Here is a 17,687-nt window from a genome sequence, read left to right on the forward strand (position 1 = left end):
CAGAGGAATCAATCAAATCCAACCAACCAGCAAAATGATTTTGGGAACTGTGGAGGTTTAAAAACAAAAAACCCAACAAACCCCAAACTATTTCAGCTTTTCTGACAGAGCATGGTTATTCTAAACAGCACATTTTACCCACTGAAAACTTACCAATGGAGCGATGAATGCAGGTGTGCTGGTTATCACTCAGAAAAAAACCCTCCTTGCACTGACATTCGTAGCTGCCCATAGTATTGACACAAATCTGCTGGCACCCTCCATTGTTATCCAGACACTCATCAACATCTAGAAGACAGAAGGAAAAAGAAATTCAGGGTAATGCACAGATTCAGAATACAAATCTAGAAGAGTGAGGAACACACAAAAAGGCACGCTGTAAATTAAGCTAATGAAGATTACTCAAATTAGTTAATCCAAATTAATCCCTCTAATTGTTTTTTCTGCATCCTAGGGCAGAAGTTGACATGAAAAAAACCAAAACAAAACCCCAAACAGTGGGGAGAGGAATCTCCCTAAGCCTTCATGTATTCTGAGCTGCAAATTGATTTCCAGAGCACAATGAACATGAATAACCTAAAAAGGCTGTGACCCCATCTGCCAAGTGTGCTGTTGCACTCTGTCATTCCCACTCCACTTGGAAAGACATACTTCAGGTCTACAGTAACTTCTAGCAGGGATAGCAGGCAAACACAAAGGGCATTACTGGGTGAAAAGAGTCTTTATACAGTTCTGGTCTTGAACAGAACAGCATGTTTCAATTACTGGAGTCATAACCCCCTACTTTGTCAGTTTGTTTAATGTTGTTTAGTGAAAAGAAGGCTTCTTAAATCTAAATGTTCCGTGTCTATATTGTCATTTTAATAAGCAAATATATAAAACCACAAAGGCAGCATTAGCTACTGGCTGTCTGAGGGCCTATGCTCCATCACTTCTCTTTGGTAACTGTTTTTAGGCTGTAGTGTTTAACAGACACCTATGTATCAGCACTGCCACTACTAGGTATCTGACCCACATTCAACTTTGCAATTTTTCTGTTTTGCTCATGAAAATGAATAATGTCTATTTTTTGCTTTTTTTTTGCCACCTGAAAATTCCACACTTTCCTTTTTTATGAAGACCTTTCAGCCAGTTACGATATTTCACAGTATGTGCCAACATGTTGGCAATGGAGTTGGTGTGTGTTTTGCTTTCATTTTATTTTTTGGAAGGGGCAAAAAAACCACAACAAAGTTAAATTATCCACAACACTCCAAACCTCAGAAAAGCTGGCATAGCTCCTGCAGAAATTAATTCCACCAGGAGTGGCCACAACACAGTAAGGTAAACCCAAGCTGCTCTTGATGGTACTGCTGCAAGCAAGGCCAACTCCAGGCAGCTCTGAATGCAGGGCTGGCCATGAGCTCCAGCAGCTTGCTCAGCTATTGCTGTTGTGCTGCCTTCGTGTGACAGCAGTTGTAGCTCTTTCTCACAGAGAAAAAAGCTCTGGGTAATTTACAGCAGCACCCAGGGAAACCAGGCAGTCTCATTCTGTCTTGAACTACAATGTAAGTGTGTAGACAGTCCTCCTTTTTTTTATTTACCAGGAAATGTTAAGTGCTATTGACAAATTTTCGGTATCAAAATCCCCCCTGCCCTCAGTTCTTCCTCTTTTCCAGATGTGAACATTGTCACGACCCAATCAGAGATTTTGGGAGTGTGGAGGAAAAGGGAAAGTGAAGACTTTCCTTGCCTACTTCTGCACAAGAAGAAAAATAATCTTGGTTAGATCCTTCCTCTGTCAGTCAGCAGGCCTTGCTGCCCTGTCAGTGCCAACTCAAACTTGCTCCCTCAGAACAGCAGCCTGGAATCTAGATTCTCCTTTTTGGAAAATTAGCTGAGCACTTACTGAAGGAAAGTCTCAGTTGGTACATGCACAAACCTCAAATTATGCTACACAGTATGTGGTCTTCCCAGAGCTCTGTTTATGGTATCACAAACTAACTCAAACAGTTGCCTTTCAACTCTCATTAATACTCTGAAACGAATGCATTGATTTGTAAACTTTTTTTTTCTGCTCTTGATAGCAAACGCTAATCACTTACCATTTCCATAACGAGATCAATTTATCACCAAGCCCTAAATCCATATGCTAGAATAAAATTATTACAATCAAAATTCTTTAAAAGGATTTTCTATGAGGAATTTCTTCCAATTGTGTTCAATTGCTACTCTCAAAATTATTTTAGTACGCATTGATGAAGGACTTGAAGAAAGCAAACAGGTGGGATCTAGGACTACTCTACACCATACATATGCCTTGCAATGGATCTTGGCCTGATGGTGCAGGATTTACATGTTCTCAAGTCTCAGTCCTGAGAGTGGGTTAGGCTTTTTGTAGCACTTTGTATAACTGCAGTCTTAAAGGGCACTATTGCTTACTATTCATCACACCAAGCAATCTATTGGACATGGATGCCTGGAAAATATTTACTGAATTCTTCACTTGGTAAATTTTCTTTCCAATAAAGTCATTTTATGATCAACCTATCAGTTCGTTAATAACGCAGTTGAGAGAACAGCATAAAATAGTCTTCTGAAGTTATGCAAGAGAACTCCATTGACTCCAAGAAGCTCAAGCTTTGGTAGATCTAGCAGAGTAATTCCTTAATGTCTCTGATATTTTTCAAATCTCACAAATGAAACACCTGCCCAAGGGCCTATTTCTTTTTTTTATTGTCCAATTCTTATTCAGTGCAGCTCAATTTATCCACCTGAAAGTGGTAGTGCAACACGGATGAGACTGAATTTAGGACCAGATTTTCTAGCAATTAAGTTCCACATAAACACCAAAATAAGTAGTCAGATTTTCCACAAAGCTTTTTTTTAGCTCCAGTTTTGCTGACTCTCTACATGTCAAACATGGCTGTTGACTGTTTTGAAAAAAACTGAGAGTAGATTCTCAGTAGCTTTAATTGGTGCCAACTCTGTGTGACAGTTTATACCTGTACTCCAGGGCCTAACTCTGAAGATTTGAAAAAAGTCACTTATGGCACAAAAGTGACTCAAACACCTACTCTAAGCCCCAACTAAACCCATATTAAAAACTTTTAAATTTATTGAGCACAAATACAAAGCTTACTTGGTTTATTACTCTATTCTTAATAAAACAGAATTTTTCTCTTCTTTTGAGCAATAGACAGGTCTTCTTTCATAAACTTTTACACAAAATCAGGTACCACTGATCATTCAGGATTGTCAGGAGACAATAATTCAGATTGTCTCTGAGGATGGCAGCCTCAAGGTAGAAGGAGCAAGCCTCCATTCCTTTAAACTGGTGTATGGAAAGTCAAATCCATTTCCCATCCTCCTTATATGACAAAAGTTTCAGCTTGGTCTCCCCACCTGATAGTGTGCTGGCTCCTAAAGTACATTATCCAGTTCTCATAGGAGAGCTGAGTCCCAAAACCCAACTGATGCAGGAAGATTTCACCAAGTCTTTACAATCCAAACCCACTAAAGAATGTTAAATTATTCTCACCTGAGCTGAGCTCAGATGGTTATTCCACATGGCTACTCCCACCCTCAACCTCAAAAAGAGGATGAAGAACTAGTAGAGAGTGAATAAGCCATCCTCTGTAATGCTCATCCACAAAGAACTGTCCTGTGATTCTGTTTGCCAAAGACAACTGCTGCTGGAAGCACTTAGAAATAGCTCAGTTTCCACAGCTTTTAGCTGCTCCTTACCAGCGCAAATAAACAGCTCAGATGACCACCAGCACAAAAGCAAGAATTGCTGCTGCAGAATTTAGACCAGGGACAAATCTATGTTGGCAGGGAGAGGAGCCCCTGGACTTCAGAGTGGCCAGTCCTCATCAAGGACAAGCAAGACCAGGGCAAGAGCCAGCTCAGGGAAAGGCTGGGAAAGGAGAAGGATCTTTCAGCAGAGACAGAGAGATAACAGCTGCATAAATGCATACATATGTAGCTATATCTATATCTCTATATCAGAAGCATTATGCAAATGAATGCAGATTTCAATTTGCATAAGACCTCTAGCTTTTTGGCCCACTGCCTTCATATAATCAAACTCGTGTTCTATACCCTAGTAAGATGAGATCCTCTGGAGAATGGTAGTGTGGAACAGTATCAAAGGGTAGGAAATATTACAGTTGATAAAGATGAATGTTTTATGTATTAAATAAACAAATGTTTTCAGTTTCTCATTTAATTTATCTGATGAATTTTTCAAATTAACTTCACTGGTGTTTCACCCTGATCTGGCACAGAGCTTCCTGCAGTGTTTGGCCTAAAGAAGCTCTTTCAGCAGAGTGTCCTGTTTGGATACCATGGAGGGAGAAAGGTCTGCTAAGGGTACCTGAAACCAAAACCATGAGCAGGAAGACACAGAAGTGGAAACACTACACAGAGTCAAAGCCAGGAACAGTATGTCCACTGTTTTCTTCCTCCCCTGATCTTCTCTTCCTTCCTTTTGACATTTTTATGTCAGCATTTTCATGAACATTTAGGACCCTCAGAAATCTGAGTCTTCAAAATCACGAAAGCATTTGGGAACCATAGTAAAATGTACTTGCTGTTGCACCAAGACTTCCAAAAACAGGATTTTGACTCATGATCTAAGGAGCTGATCCTGCTATTTTTTTTCCTCTAAGCGACTCCTTGAAACTTTTGGAAGATATCTCTAAGATGCCTATTTAAGCAGTGCAGAACATCATGAGAGAGAGATGAAGAACTGATAGCAATACTGCAGACTTGACACAAATGTTAGCAACAAAACACCACTTGGGATATTTTGCATTTGTAAGGGAAAAGAGTAGCAACCACAGGCTTGGAAAATGTAAGTGCCTGATTCTGGAATTTTAGAATCATTATATTCTGAATATTTCTAGTCAGAAAGTTGGCTGAAAGTCTAAATAAAATTTTTAAAAATCACAGTGTTGGATTTACTACAGTCATATTTATATCAAAATCACACCTAGCCCAGCATTTCTGACACTGTCCTTGTAGCTGATATTCAGGAGAAGACTGTAAAGATGGGACAATACCATTGCAGACATGTTCTCCCAGGTTTCAGCATCGCACACCTATCAACTCTCCTAAATCACTTCCTAGACTATTGTCCTGCTGGGTCTTTCCTGTGTGATTTCTCTAATCTCCAATGAGCCCAACATGATGGGGCAATCACTTCTGCAATTCAATTATGAGATTTAATTTTAAGTTTTGTAAAAATGACATACTTTTGTTTATTTTTAAAATGCTACTTCATATTCTGGATGAATGCCCCCAGATTCCATTATTGTGAGCAAGAGTAAATATTCATTCACTACTTGCTTTTTCTGCATTTTTCTTCATCTTACAAATCCTCCCTAGCCTCATACTGTCTCTCTCACCTATTCTGAACCCTGAAGCACAGCAATACACAAATAAGATAATCACAGAAACAATTCAAATGACTTCAGTATATCATGTTTAAAACAAAATGTGCTCATTTCTGTGAGTTAACCTTTAATGACAGCAACATTTGGAACACACTCTTCTCACTTCTCTAATCCTCCAAGTACCGTGATGCTCTGTTGGAGTGGGTGTCTTGGAAGATGGGATCTCAAGATACCCATGTGAGCCCAAAGAGCAAATCTGGCATGTAGGAGTGGTATCAGATCAGAGGCTGCAGGCAGGTGCTCCTGCTGGAACGTTCCTACAAGCAGTGACACGCTGTGAAGGTAGGGAGGGTGATCCCTTGCAGCAGCTGAGGGGGCCATGGAAACAAGAACCACTGCTAATTGGAAGAGCTGCCAAACCATCTTCCTTAGACTGACTTCATATGAGCATGCAAAGAGAAGTATAGAGGCAAGAGACATTGCCACCTATGTACACAGCATTTGTATCTCCAGCATATCCGAAATCAGACTTCATCAAAAATTTAAAAGCTGGGCCTGAATTCTCTGTTATTTGTACATGAGGCTAGATTCTACTTTTATCCCCTCCTTTCAGAAACGGAAAAATCTGGTGAAGAAAAGGAGAAAGAGCACCACAGCCCTGAATTCAATGCTTCATTCACTCCCACAGTTGCAAAAATACCCACTAGAGCCCTTGGTGAGAAAAGATGCACTTACAGAAGAGGGATCCTACAGTAGTCAATGTTTACTGAAGTAGACATAAAAAACACCTCCCAAACCAACAAAAAGTGTGCAAAACTACCTGTCCCCAAGAAATAAAGCACATTTTGCAGATGGGAGACATAAAGAAACAATCACAAGAATGTTCATGGGTGATGAATACTACAATAATTTTAAAGTAATTGATGAATTAATTGATCTCTAGAACCACTCTTTTGATATGTACAAGGATAGAACACTTAAAGTGATGGCTGCATCTGTCCTGGAGAATTCAGTCTTTTAATGGGTTACAATCACCTATCCACTCCCACTCAGCACCCACTGACTGGGCATCTTGTTTGCCTGCACAACTTGAAAAGGATGCTTCAAATATTTTCTGTAATTATTTTCTGACACACAGTGGAATGTCTTAAATTTCGCAGTAGGGAAACAGGGCGTCAATGCAGCTGCAAGAGACTTCTTTGCTCTGTACAGCCTAGGAAACACACATGTAACTCCCAGTTTAACTCTGCTGCCCACTTGCTGAGCTGAAGGTAACAGCCCCATGGATACTGTGTGGATGTTGCATCAAGTTCAACTCTTTTGATGTCATTTGTCTTTTCTTAATCAACTGGGCACCACTCTCTCTCTCCTCTTAAGACACTAAAACCATTTTCACAGCTTTTAGCATTTCCAAAATAAACATCCATAACCCTGAATGTGACAGTTGTAGCTTCTATGCTTTCACAGTGCCTAAACTCAACAAAGTTCCTGCTCAATTATTTGTTCATGTTACCCACTCTTTTGATTCAGGCTTCAAAACAATTGTGTGTGAATTTGATCACACTTCTTTTAATCTGTGCCACTGTCCAGATGATGCCAGCAGCCTTCTGGCATGAAGCTCTTCTGTGAGACACAGAGATCCACAGCTCCATTAGTATAAGTTTGCAGTTCCCACTGATATCTAGTTATATGTAGGCACTCCAAGTGGCAAATGCTGGATTAACATTACTCCATAAACTACTGGAGGAAAGCTCATTACAGATACAAACAAGCAGCAGTCCACATGAATTGAAGGAAAAATTTGAGATAAGTAAATTATTTAGTCTATTATCATATGCCCCCTTGTCTTTTTCCTCAGCATCATTAACTGCTGCAGGCTGAACTGAACTATCCTTCTTCCAGGATAATTACTGCTTATACCTGCTTCCTTTTACATTTACTTATAGACCCTACCAAGATTACAAAAATCTGGTTTGGGTTAACTTAAAACTGCTTATTGTTGTTCTTGTTGTATTGTTATTATTGTCTCAATAATGAAAAAAGATGTTTTCTTTTGGGGCAAACAAACCATGAACCTTGACCCGGAAAGTGAGACAGTATCTCTGTCTCAAGTGAGACAGTGTCTCCACCTCCCATAGACCATCTCCAGGTCTATGGCACATGAAGTACTTCCTTCCTGAGCTCCGGTAATAAGAGCCTAGAAAATGGCTAGATTAAAGATTTTTGTTGTTATCTGTCAGTAACACAGCTTGGGGCCTCTCTAACTGTGAGATGATTTTAACAGATGAGTGATTTTTACCTCAACACTGCAGCACCCAGTAGGCTATGAAGTAATTCTCATGCTCTATATGGACAACACTTGAGGTCCATGAAAAATGGAAGAAATGGGAGAGTCTCAAGCACAACTTTCAATACAGTGTAATGAGAACTATAGCAGGAGTAGAAAAAGATTGGCTTATTCAGGTGAATTGGCTTAGTCAGACACATATCTACTCACTAAACTTCTGGGGAACAGAAAAATGCTGAAATCCATCCTGTAGGTCATATCAAAACAATTACATTTTCCTGAAAGTAACTCCATCGGTGAAAACTGTTTTATAAACACAGCCTCAGTTTCTGAATAGTTTCAGAGAATGAATGCTTCCTTGGGCTCAAAATGTTTGGGCAAATGGGCATTTTTGCCACCTGGGAAATGAGTTCAGCATTTCCACTCTCCTAAACATGAGCAACACAAATCTCAGTATTTAGAACAAATATGTTCTCTGATTTTTCTGGACAGAAATACCTGGAACATATTTAAGATTTTACAGCAAACAGTAATTATTTTTTTAATATTAAATGGCAACACTAGCTTACTACTCAACCCAGCTGTTCTATATCACACAGTACAAAGCTGAACTGGTTGGTTGGGGTTTTTTTGACTACCTGGGTTTAAGAAAACAGTTGGACCCCTGTGCACCAGCTAAGCAGCAGCCACTCATTAGAACATGTAAGCTACATTAAGTTGTGTTAGTACTAAGCAACTCAACAGATGGACACATCAGCCACATTCACCTCTTATAAAGAGAGACCAACATTGCCCTGAGCTGGGAATTACCAATGAAAAGCAACAGCAGTCAAAAAACCTGACTTCAGGAACATCATATTTATGTAGAGAAGGCAAGAATTTAGTAAGTTTGGAGCTGGCTTGGTAGTGTACAGCCAACACAAACAAAGAACCCAAAATAAATCAAAATAAACAACCACCTTAACTCCACCTTCCCTGTAAAATTCACCAGACCTGCATATTCTTTTTGCCAGCACTCGGGAACACATAAATAGATTTCTCAAACAGCTATATAACACCGTGCAATTTTTAAAGGAAAAACCGTAAGAATTCTGGAGATCATCCAATCTCTCTGCTCGGGCAGGGTCATCCTTGAGCATATTACTCAGGATTGTGTCCACATGGCTTTTGAGGGTCTTCCATGGAAGGAGACTCCACACCCTCTCTGGGCTGCCAGAGCTCAGTTGCCTGCATAGTAAAGAAGTTTCTCCTCATGTTCCTCATGGAACACTTCCTGTGTTTTAATTTCTGCCCATTGACTCATCCTGCTGTTTGGCATCACTGAGAAGAACCTGGCTCCCAGCTCTTGTCAGGACATCCTCCATGCAGATACTGACAGACATTGGGTAAGATCCTCTTTTGGCTGTCTCTTCTCCAGGCTAAACAGCCCCAGCTCTCTGAGCCTCTCTTCATACAAGAGATTTCTAGTACCCCGATCATCTCCACAGCCCTCTGCTGGACCCAATCCAACAGATTCTTGCATGTAAATTAATCTGTAAATTACAGGAACAATGCAGAGCTTTCTACAGCCATTCCACTGAATGCTTTCTTACCTTTTACTCTGAGATACCTAATATTGGTTGTACAGAACCTTAAATCAGAGGGGAAACTATTTACATGTTAAGGCAAATGGACTGACCATCTACTGACAAATTCTGCAACTTGAAAGCCCTGAGGTCCCACTCAAACAGTCTGTGTGAAATGATGAAGTGGACACTTGCTGGAATCTACTCAAAGTAAAACTCAGTCCTTGCCTGGGGTATTCATGTAATTTCAGAGCACAAGAATGAGTACTCACATTCTTTCAATGTGCAGTCATTAACAGCCTGAGCCTGTGGTCCACTCAGGTTTTATAGACTAGAGAAGATCTTAAAGTTATTTTTAAAGTGACTAAAAGCAAATCTCTTAGACTTCCCTAACATGTTCATACAGGAAGTTTAGGAGTTTTTTGTAAGTACTGAACAGCATTTGGTGACATATAGCCACTCTCAGGCCTATTTAAGAAAGCACTGCAGCTGTACAGGCAGCAAGATACCATGATTTGTACCTGTTGTGCACATAGAAATTTTGATGCACTGGGAACAAAGTGCTTAGCATCTTATTTAACAAGCCCTATATGACTGGACACACACTACAAATCCAACCCCCCTAAATCCTTAGTTGGGTCCAGAACCCTTTCATTGCTGTCATACTCATAATTTTTCTGGAATTTCTGAATAATTTCAGAAGCAATTTCTTAATTATGCCTTCAAAATAGCAACACAAATAATTATATAGTTTGTCTAATTTTTTAAACATTATTGCTCCAAACTATGCCCCAATTTATGTAACAAAATATATTTTCGTTACAGAAACATAGAACAGATAGGGTTGGCAGGAACCCCTGGAGATCATCTAGCCCAATACCCCTAGAGCAGGTTGCACAGGATTATGTCCAGGTAGGTTTTTAATCTCTACAGAGAAGGAGACTTCACAGCCTCTCTGGGAACCCAGTTCCAGTGCCCTGTCACTCTCACAGTAAAGAAGTTTTTCCTTATATTCAGAAGGAGACTTCATGTGTTTCAGTTTGTGCCCCTTGTCCCGGAAGATATTTGTGTGCATTTATAAGATCCTCTCAGTCATGTCTTCACCCATTTGGTTCCTCACAGGAGAGGTGCTCCAGTCCCCTCATCATCTGTACAGCCCTTTGCTGGCCCCACTCCAGGAGCTCCATGTCCCTCCTGTCCGGAGGAGCCCAGAGCTGGACATGGCTCTCCAGATGCACCTCCCAGGGCTGGGCAGAGGGGTAGGATCACTCCCTGAGCTGCTTGCAATGCTCTTCCTGATGCTCCCCAGGATTCCACTGGGGATTCCACCTCCTTGCCCTCAGGACACTGCTGGCTTGGGAACATTTCAGTGTCCACCAGGACTCCCAGGTCCTTCTCCTCAGAGCTGCTCTCCAGGAGATCACCCCAGCCTGTCCTGGTACCTGGGGTTGTTCCTGCCCAGGTGAAGGACCCTGACCTTGCCTTCGCTGAACTTTGTTGGGTTCCTTTCTGCCCAGTTCCCCAGCCTGCCTGTGTTTCACAGAATGACAGCACCGTCTGGTGTGACAGGACACTCCTTCCTGTTTTGTATCATCAGCAAATGTGCTGATACATCTCCCCTTCACCCAGGGCCTGATGAGTAAGAGGAACAATACTGGGGCCAGTCCTGACCCCTGGGGACACCACTGGGTACAGGCCTCCAGTCAGGCCTGGCACTGCTGTTCTGCTTGCTGTTCAGGCAGTTCTCAAAGCCCCTCAGAGCCCACTTAGCCAACCTGCCCTCCTGAGCTCACCCACAAGGATCTTGTGAGGGACAGTGTCAAAAGCCTTTGAGAAGTCAAGGCAGAGAACACCCTCATCTCCAGCCCATCATTCCATCACAGCAGGCTATCCAACTAGTCAAGCATGATTTCCCCTTGGAGAATCCATGATATAAACAAAGGGATCACCCTCAGCAGCTTTGCAGATGGCACCAAGCTGAGGGTGCAGTGACAATCCAGAGGGACCTGGACAAGCTCGAGCAGTGGCCCATGGGAATCTCATGAGGTTTAACCAGACCAAGTGCTGGTGCTGCCCCTGTCTTGGGCACATCCCTGTGTGTGATGGATCCAGGCAGGGGATGAGCAGAGGGAGCAGCCCTGGCTGAAGGACCTGGGGGCTGTGGGTGAGAGCTGGCCCTGCCCCAACGCAGAGCCCCCTGTGCTGGGCTGCACCCAGAGCCCCAGGGCAGCAGGGCAGGGGAGATTCTGCCCCTCTGCCCCTCTCTGCTGAGCTCCCCCTGCAGGGCTGCATCCAGCCCTGGGCCCAGCACAGCAAGGACAGGGAGCTGCTGGAGCCAGGCCAGAGCAGGGACACCAAGGGGATCAGAGGGATGGAGCAGTTCTGCTGGGAGGAAAGGCTGAGGGAATTGGGATTGTGCAGCCTGGAGAAGAGAATGGTGCAGGAAAAACTCACGGTGGCCTTCCAGTAGCTGACGTGAGCCTACAAGAAAGTGAGAGAGGGGCTTTTTACAAGTACAAGCAGTGACAGGACAAGGGAAAATGGCTTTAAGCTAAAGGAGGGTAGATTTAGATTTGAAATTAGGAAGAAACTCTTCCCTGTGAGGGTGGAGAGGTCCTGGCACAGGCTGCCCAGAGAAGCTGTGGCTGCCTAATCCCTGCAAGTGTCCAAGACTAGGTTGGACGGGGCTTGGAGCAACCTGGGATAGCGGAAGATGTCCCTGCCCACGGCAGGGGGTAGAATTGAATTATCTTGAGGGTCCCTTCCAACCCAAACCATTCTGTGATTTTACCATTTTTTTCCTCCACATGCTCAGAGGTAACATCCAGGATGAGCTGTTCCATCACCTTTCCAGGAATGGTGAGGCAGATCGAACTGTAGTTTTCCAGGGTCTTCCTTCTTGCCCCTTTTTGAAGACTTGAGTGAATTGTTTCTAATAATTTCTTTCCACATCTCATAAGGCCTCTTAGTAATAAATTTTGCTTTAATCTCAAACATTGCAAATTCTCTAGACAATCATTCTTGTAAAAGTATGTCCAGTGACTTTTTAATGAGTAATTATTATTATTTTGATTTTAGCTACAGTCATCAAAAAAGTCATATTAAAACATCCTGCCATCAACTACTCCATGTTCCTCCCTGCTCCTCTTTTATGCAAAACTATGTCTTCTGCTCTGATCCAACTCCAGTAAGAAACAAGGAATATTTTGAGATGCTTGAAAAGGAACTGGACTGAAGTCTGCAGAAGGTAATGAAAGCAGTAAAAACAAGCCTCTACCTTAGTCTTGTAGTTGGATCCAGACTTTCAAGTTTGCACACTGCACACTGAAGTCAAAAGAATAATGTAAAGATGCAGAAATTCATGAGGAGTGTTAGACAGCAAAGGCAGGGCACTGTGGAAATCTGAGACACTAAAATCTACTTAGCAAGAAATTCACTACCAACCGTTCATCTAGAACTCATTCCTACTGGAAAAGAGTTAGGTCTCATTTTCTAATGCAGTCAGAAACTATGTAGTAGATATTCTTTGTGATGGCTGTTTCTTGACTATATAAATCATATTGTTTATCATAAATCAACACTGCCAAGTTCTGACTGCATTCTAAGCATAGCTCGACACTGACTCTTTGAAATCAGGGATCTGATGACTTCTTTGTCTGATGTCTTTTTGTAATCCATATGAATTCAGTGTTTCAACTGGACCTATGGAATTTCTAGGACTCAAAAAGGCACCATTTCTTTAGGGAGGGCTTGAATGCCATTCACACCTGACACACCCATTAGAGACTGGAATCCTGGACCCTCAGGTGAACACACATTCTCCCTTGGTTTAAGTAAGCACTAAACACAATGCAGCTCCCAAAGCTTTGATAAATTCAACATATTTTATAGTTTTTCCATTAAGGAATACATCAATAGAGGCCACACTGACTCAGAAATTTGCTTTTATGAGAAAGTTAAAACAAATTAAGAAAAGACACAAAATAACATAAATGAGGTAAAGCAGTAAGGATGCAGTATCTCTGAGCTTGTTGAGCCAAGACACTATCTACAGCCGTATTAAACTAACTAAGAGCATCCATATGGGATTTAACTTACACATATTAGCTTCACACTCTAAGCTGCTTATTCTTTACTTTCCTGAGTGTTCAATGTAGAGAAATCTTTGCTGTGATTGATTACCTCCTCCAGGGAGTAAGTATTTGAAAAAAAGAAGAAAAAGGCTCAGACAACAAGAAGACTTGCTGAAACAAGAGACTGAGATTGATGCTGCTGTCACACAGCTCCCAGTTTCCTAATTTATTATGACAGTCTGAGAATCCAACTTCATAGCTGACAGCCACCAAGAGTTATTCTACACTTTTGATTATTTCTCCATACCTAACAAAAACCTTTGCTCCATGCTGATTTATACTCTCACTTGTTTTGGTACTTTTCAGATCACATTGGCTTAAGAAAGCAAACATACAGCAAATTAACATGTAAAGAAAGTTATATCCCATTTGAACTCCAAAGATTAATGTGGGGTGACCAAACATTAGAGTACTTTTAAAGGAGAAAACTTTACACAGAAATAGAAAAAGCAAGATAAGGAAAGCAGAGTGTTGAGATCCCAGCTTCGGAGAGGGCTGGATACCAATGACCTTTCCATTAATCACCAAGAGAATTCCAGATTTTTACTGGAGGTTGGAAGATCATCAGAACTCAGATGTTATAATCCTATCTTGAAAGAGAGATTTTAAATGAGCCTTGCTTGGTCGTATCCTATGCAAGCTGTTACAGCTCCAGAGCTCAGTCCCCAAGGGGACTGGGTGCTAGAAGCCAGCTCACTCTCAGACCAAGGCCGCGGGTTAGCCCCTAGCAAGCAGGGAGATATTCATCTCTTAGTGATTAGGCAGCTCTTGTGATTTCAGCTTTGCTTGCTAGGTAGCTTTTCCCTTGGCCTAAGGCTCCAGCAGACGGTAGAGAGAGGAGAAGCAGAAGACGCTGGCTGTTCCACGAGTATGGCTTTATTGTAGGGTCCGTGAAGGGTCTCAGCTCTTCTTCTTCCGAGTTAGTAGGGGTACAGTATGCTACTTTTATACCCTTGGCCTGGATCCAATCCTGACCAATGGCAAAGGTGTTAGAGTGACCATAAGTGACCAATGGTAGGGTTTAACACAATATTGCCTTACATGGCTATAGGGATAAGGTAGAAGGCGGATGTCCCTGGAGACAGGAAACTTCTTTGCCGCTGTGTCAGCATTCTATTCTCCAAGGGGCCCTGGCTAAACCTGAGGGGTTTACTACAAGATTTAATTTAGTTTTCTGACTGCCGGCTACCATTTGGCACCATGGAGACTTTCACAAGATGCAGGCAGCCAAGTAACAAAAGTAAACCCATGTATACAGAAGTTGCATGTAAACATCTAATAGAGAATTGTCTCTAGAACATTTACATCCCAGCTATCCATATTTTCTCAGCACCTACTCATCAGTCAGCACAAACTGCAGAATAGCAATACCAATATGTGTTCTAAAATCTGATTCATACTACTGTACCATGAAGACTGGATACTTTAAATTGCTGTGATGAATCACAGCTGTTCTTATTAATCTCATGTACAGACCAAACAAGACTGGTAAAATATCTGAAACCAGGAATATGGTAAAAATCAGTTTGCTGAAGAAATATATCAGAAAATAAATTTCTTTGTCACTTAGGCTTGCATATGAAAACCAAAGAACTTCAAAAAATGCTTTCAATTTTTTCATTCTGCAAGAACACATTTGTCACTACAAGGCAGTCTGCTATGCAATTTGTAGCATGGATTTGTGTGAATGTGCTCACTGCACACTCACTAGATTGTCTTGGGAAGGTTCAGTAGCTAAATACCAGAAGCTCCCCTCATCTTAAGGATCTTACTACACCCCAAGGACCTGATCACTGCCTGTCATCTTTTGCAGAAAGGCAGAGCTCACAAGAGTTTAAAACACGCAGATAAATGTGCTGTTAAACCTTGCATTTCAACAGTTCTCATCTTGTCTATAAATATATATTTTATACATTCCCATTCCCATCTTGTGGCTTGGACCCCTCACAGTTAGAACAGCTCCTTGCTACTCAACTACTGAGACCTGATTCGGGGCCTGGCCTGCTTCTCTCAAGGCATAAACCACCTCCAAGTCCCAAAATCCTGTTCAAGTAAAAGTCTGGAAATGAGTAAGAACTTCAAGATTTAGATTATTAACCTTCTCTAGAAAAATACCATAATTTTACATTTGTTTTAATAAAAAAGGAAGAGTTATAAAAAGAAGGCTGTTGGGTATATTCAACCTTCCTCCATCTGCCAATGGGCTTGGAATTACTAACCAGGAAAATCTGGAAGACTGTTTAAAACTGATATTATTATTGGAGGACCCGCTAATGTGCTAGAGAGGGACAACACATAACTGTCAGCTCACCTAATAGTCTTCTGGAACTAGGAAAGAAGGGCAAGGAAAACTGGAAGATGGCCAAGAAAATTTACCATTTTTCAGCTCCTCTAAAATATTTTTATGAAACTAAAAACAACTTTGCAAAAGCTGTTTAGTTTCATATTGAGAAGGTAAATAAAAAAAAAATCTATTTGAGCTGTCGAGAAACATAAAGAAAAATAAACATCAGGAATACCAGTATTTGCTTGGAGTTTAAGCAAGCAACAATTGTGCACAGCTGTCAGGAGAAGAAGAAAAATAAAACAGCTAAATAAAAAGGAAGACACTGATCTCTTTAATCATACCAGTAATTATGCAATCCTGAGTTATGTGACACTTCTGGAGAAAATACATCTGGTAGCTTTAGGAATGATTTCTCACACATTTGCAACTCCCCTCCACTTCATGTTGATAGTCAGATGAGGCCACAACCCCAAGTCCCAGTGTCTATGTTTGAACAACAGGATAGGAACAGGTAGAATTTAATTTCTAATGGGTTTGGGTTTATTTTGGGAAAAAAACCCCCAAAAAATAGAACCCTGGAAGATTTACTGAAAAATGATTGAATCATATGATGTGATATACATACATTTTAAAGTTGGACTCGATGATCTAAAGGTTAAACTCAATGACCTCGGAGGGCTTTTCCAACCTAAATGATTCTGTGATTCTATGCATATAGTAATGTTAGTTTTTTCATCTGAGGCAGATTGCAGATTACTACCACCTAGCCAAGAATTAAGCCTCCATGCCATGGTTAAACCACTTCTCTTTTAAAGTAAGCCAAGAGATTTTAAAGGAGTACTTCAAGACAGACACTTGGGTTTAGATCTTAACCTCAGACCTTAGAAGAAACGAAATTGTGTGACTTCAAACATGAAATTTTATACTGGTTTGAGATCCCAAGGTCTATTTTATAACAGGCATCTCAAGGCCTGTGTCTCATCAGCTCCTGGTTCATCTCAGAAATTTCTCTTTTAGCTGCAGGGTCCCGAATGCCTGGCTGGAATTGCTGCTTTGCTGCACCTACCAGAGCTGGCAAATCAATACCACTCCTGGAGCAGGTTCAGATGCTCCAGGGAAAGTGCCACCACTCCTTTCCCACAGGGGTTTCCATGTGACTTAGCCACTTTGTCAAGAGATGCAAAGTACCATCTGACAACCGACAAATAAAAAGCTAATTTCCATTTTTCAGGCTGGAAAATCAGGACTTCTGCCCCAAGCACACCTTCAAGGTTGTGGACACAGCCAGGACTTTGCTATTCAGTTCACAGCTGACACTGTGCCTGTGTCTGCCAAACTCTTGTCTGCTCAGCTTCTGCAGAGAGCTCCATGGAACTTATAACACACACTAGGAATTGCACTTCTGTCCCGATTTCTGACCAGAATTTCCCTCTGCTTCCAGGATTCTTCTCAATCAGACAAATAATTAGCTGCTGAAGGACCATAAGCTATATTGAAACATCAAAACCTACTTTTATAGTTATCTGCAGGAGGTCACACATACAAAAGAATCAATTGAGATATCATATTACAGGTGTCCAAACTTACTAATTGCTATTTTTCTGTAAGAGAAACCAAAGCTACACAGACTATTTGAAATAAAATCAGGGATGCAGAAGGGTAAGGATTCTATTCCTGCCTATGGTGTAGACCTTGTGTGAAGACTGAGAAGTAACTTAATCTGTTTGCCTAGTTAGTTACTAATCTATAAAACAATGAAAATTTTATTTCATTTCCTTACAGGACTTGCTGAGGACAATTTTATTACTATTTACAAGGCATCAAGACATGTTCCTACAGCAATTAATACCACAGAAAAACTTTTAAATAAAATAAGTATGTCTCTGAATACAATAATTTATTTTTTGTCCATGCTGCTTTGCATCTTTTTTGATACTTTCTACGAAGAATTTGCAACCATCTTTAGTATGCTTACTAAAAAGCTGAGGACTTCATCCTATCTTAATCTTTAAAAAAAGTAAGAGTTAGGATGTGTGC

At 41.1% G+C, this 17,687-nt stretch overlaps 1 protein-coding gene across 4 annotated transcripts in view; it reads right to left on the reverse strand.

Moving 5' to 3' along the window:
• SCUBE1 (signal peptide, CUB domain and EGF like domain containing 1) overlaps window positions 1-17,687 on the reverse strand; it is a 189,646-nt gene that overhangs the window by 137,396 nt on the left and 34,563 nt on the right. For all 4 annotated transcript variants that reach the window (XM_074539230.1, XM_074539229.1, XM_074539228.1 and 1 more), the window contains exon 4: window positions 154-288. In XM_074539230.1, the coding sequence (XP_074395331.1) occupies window positions 154-288 (135 nt within the window). The remainder of the gene's footprint in view (window positions 1-153; window positions 289-17,687) is intronic.

The sequence above is a fragment of the Zonotrichia albicollis genome, chromosome 4 (genome assembly GCF_047830755.1).
Source record: "Zonotrichia albicollis isolate bZonAlb1 chromosome 4, bZonAlb1.hap1, whole genome shotgun sequence".
NCBI classification, from domain to species: domain Eukaryota; kingdom Metazoa; phylum Chordata; class Aves; order Passeriformes; family Passerellidae; genus Zonotrichia; species Zonotrichia albicollis.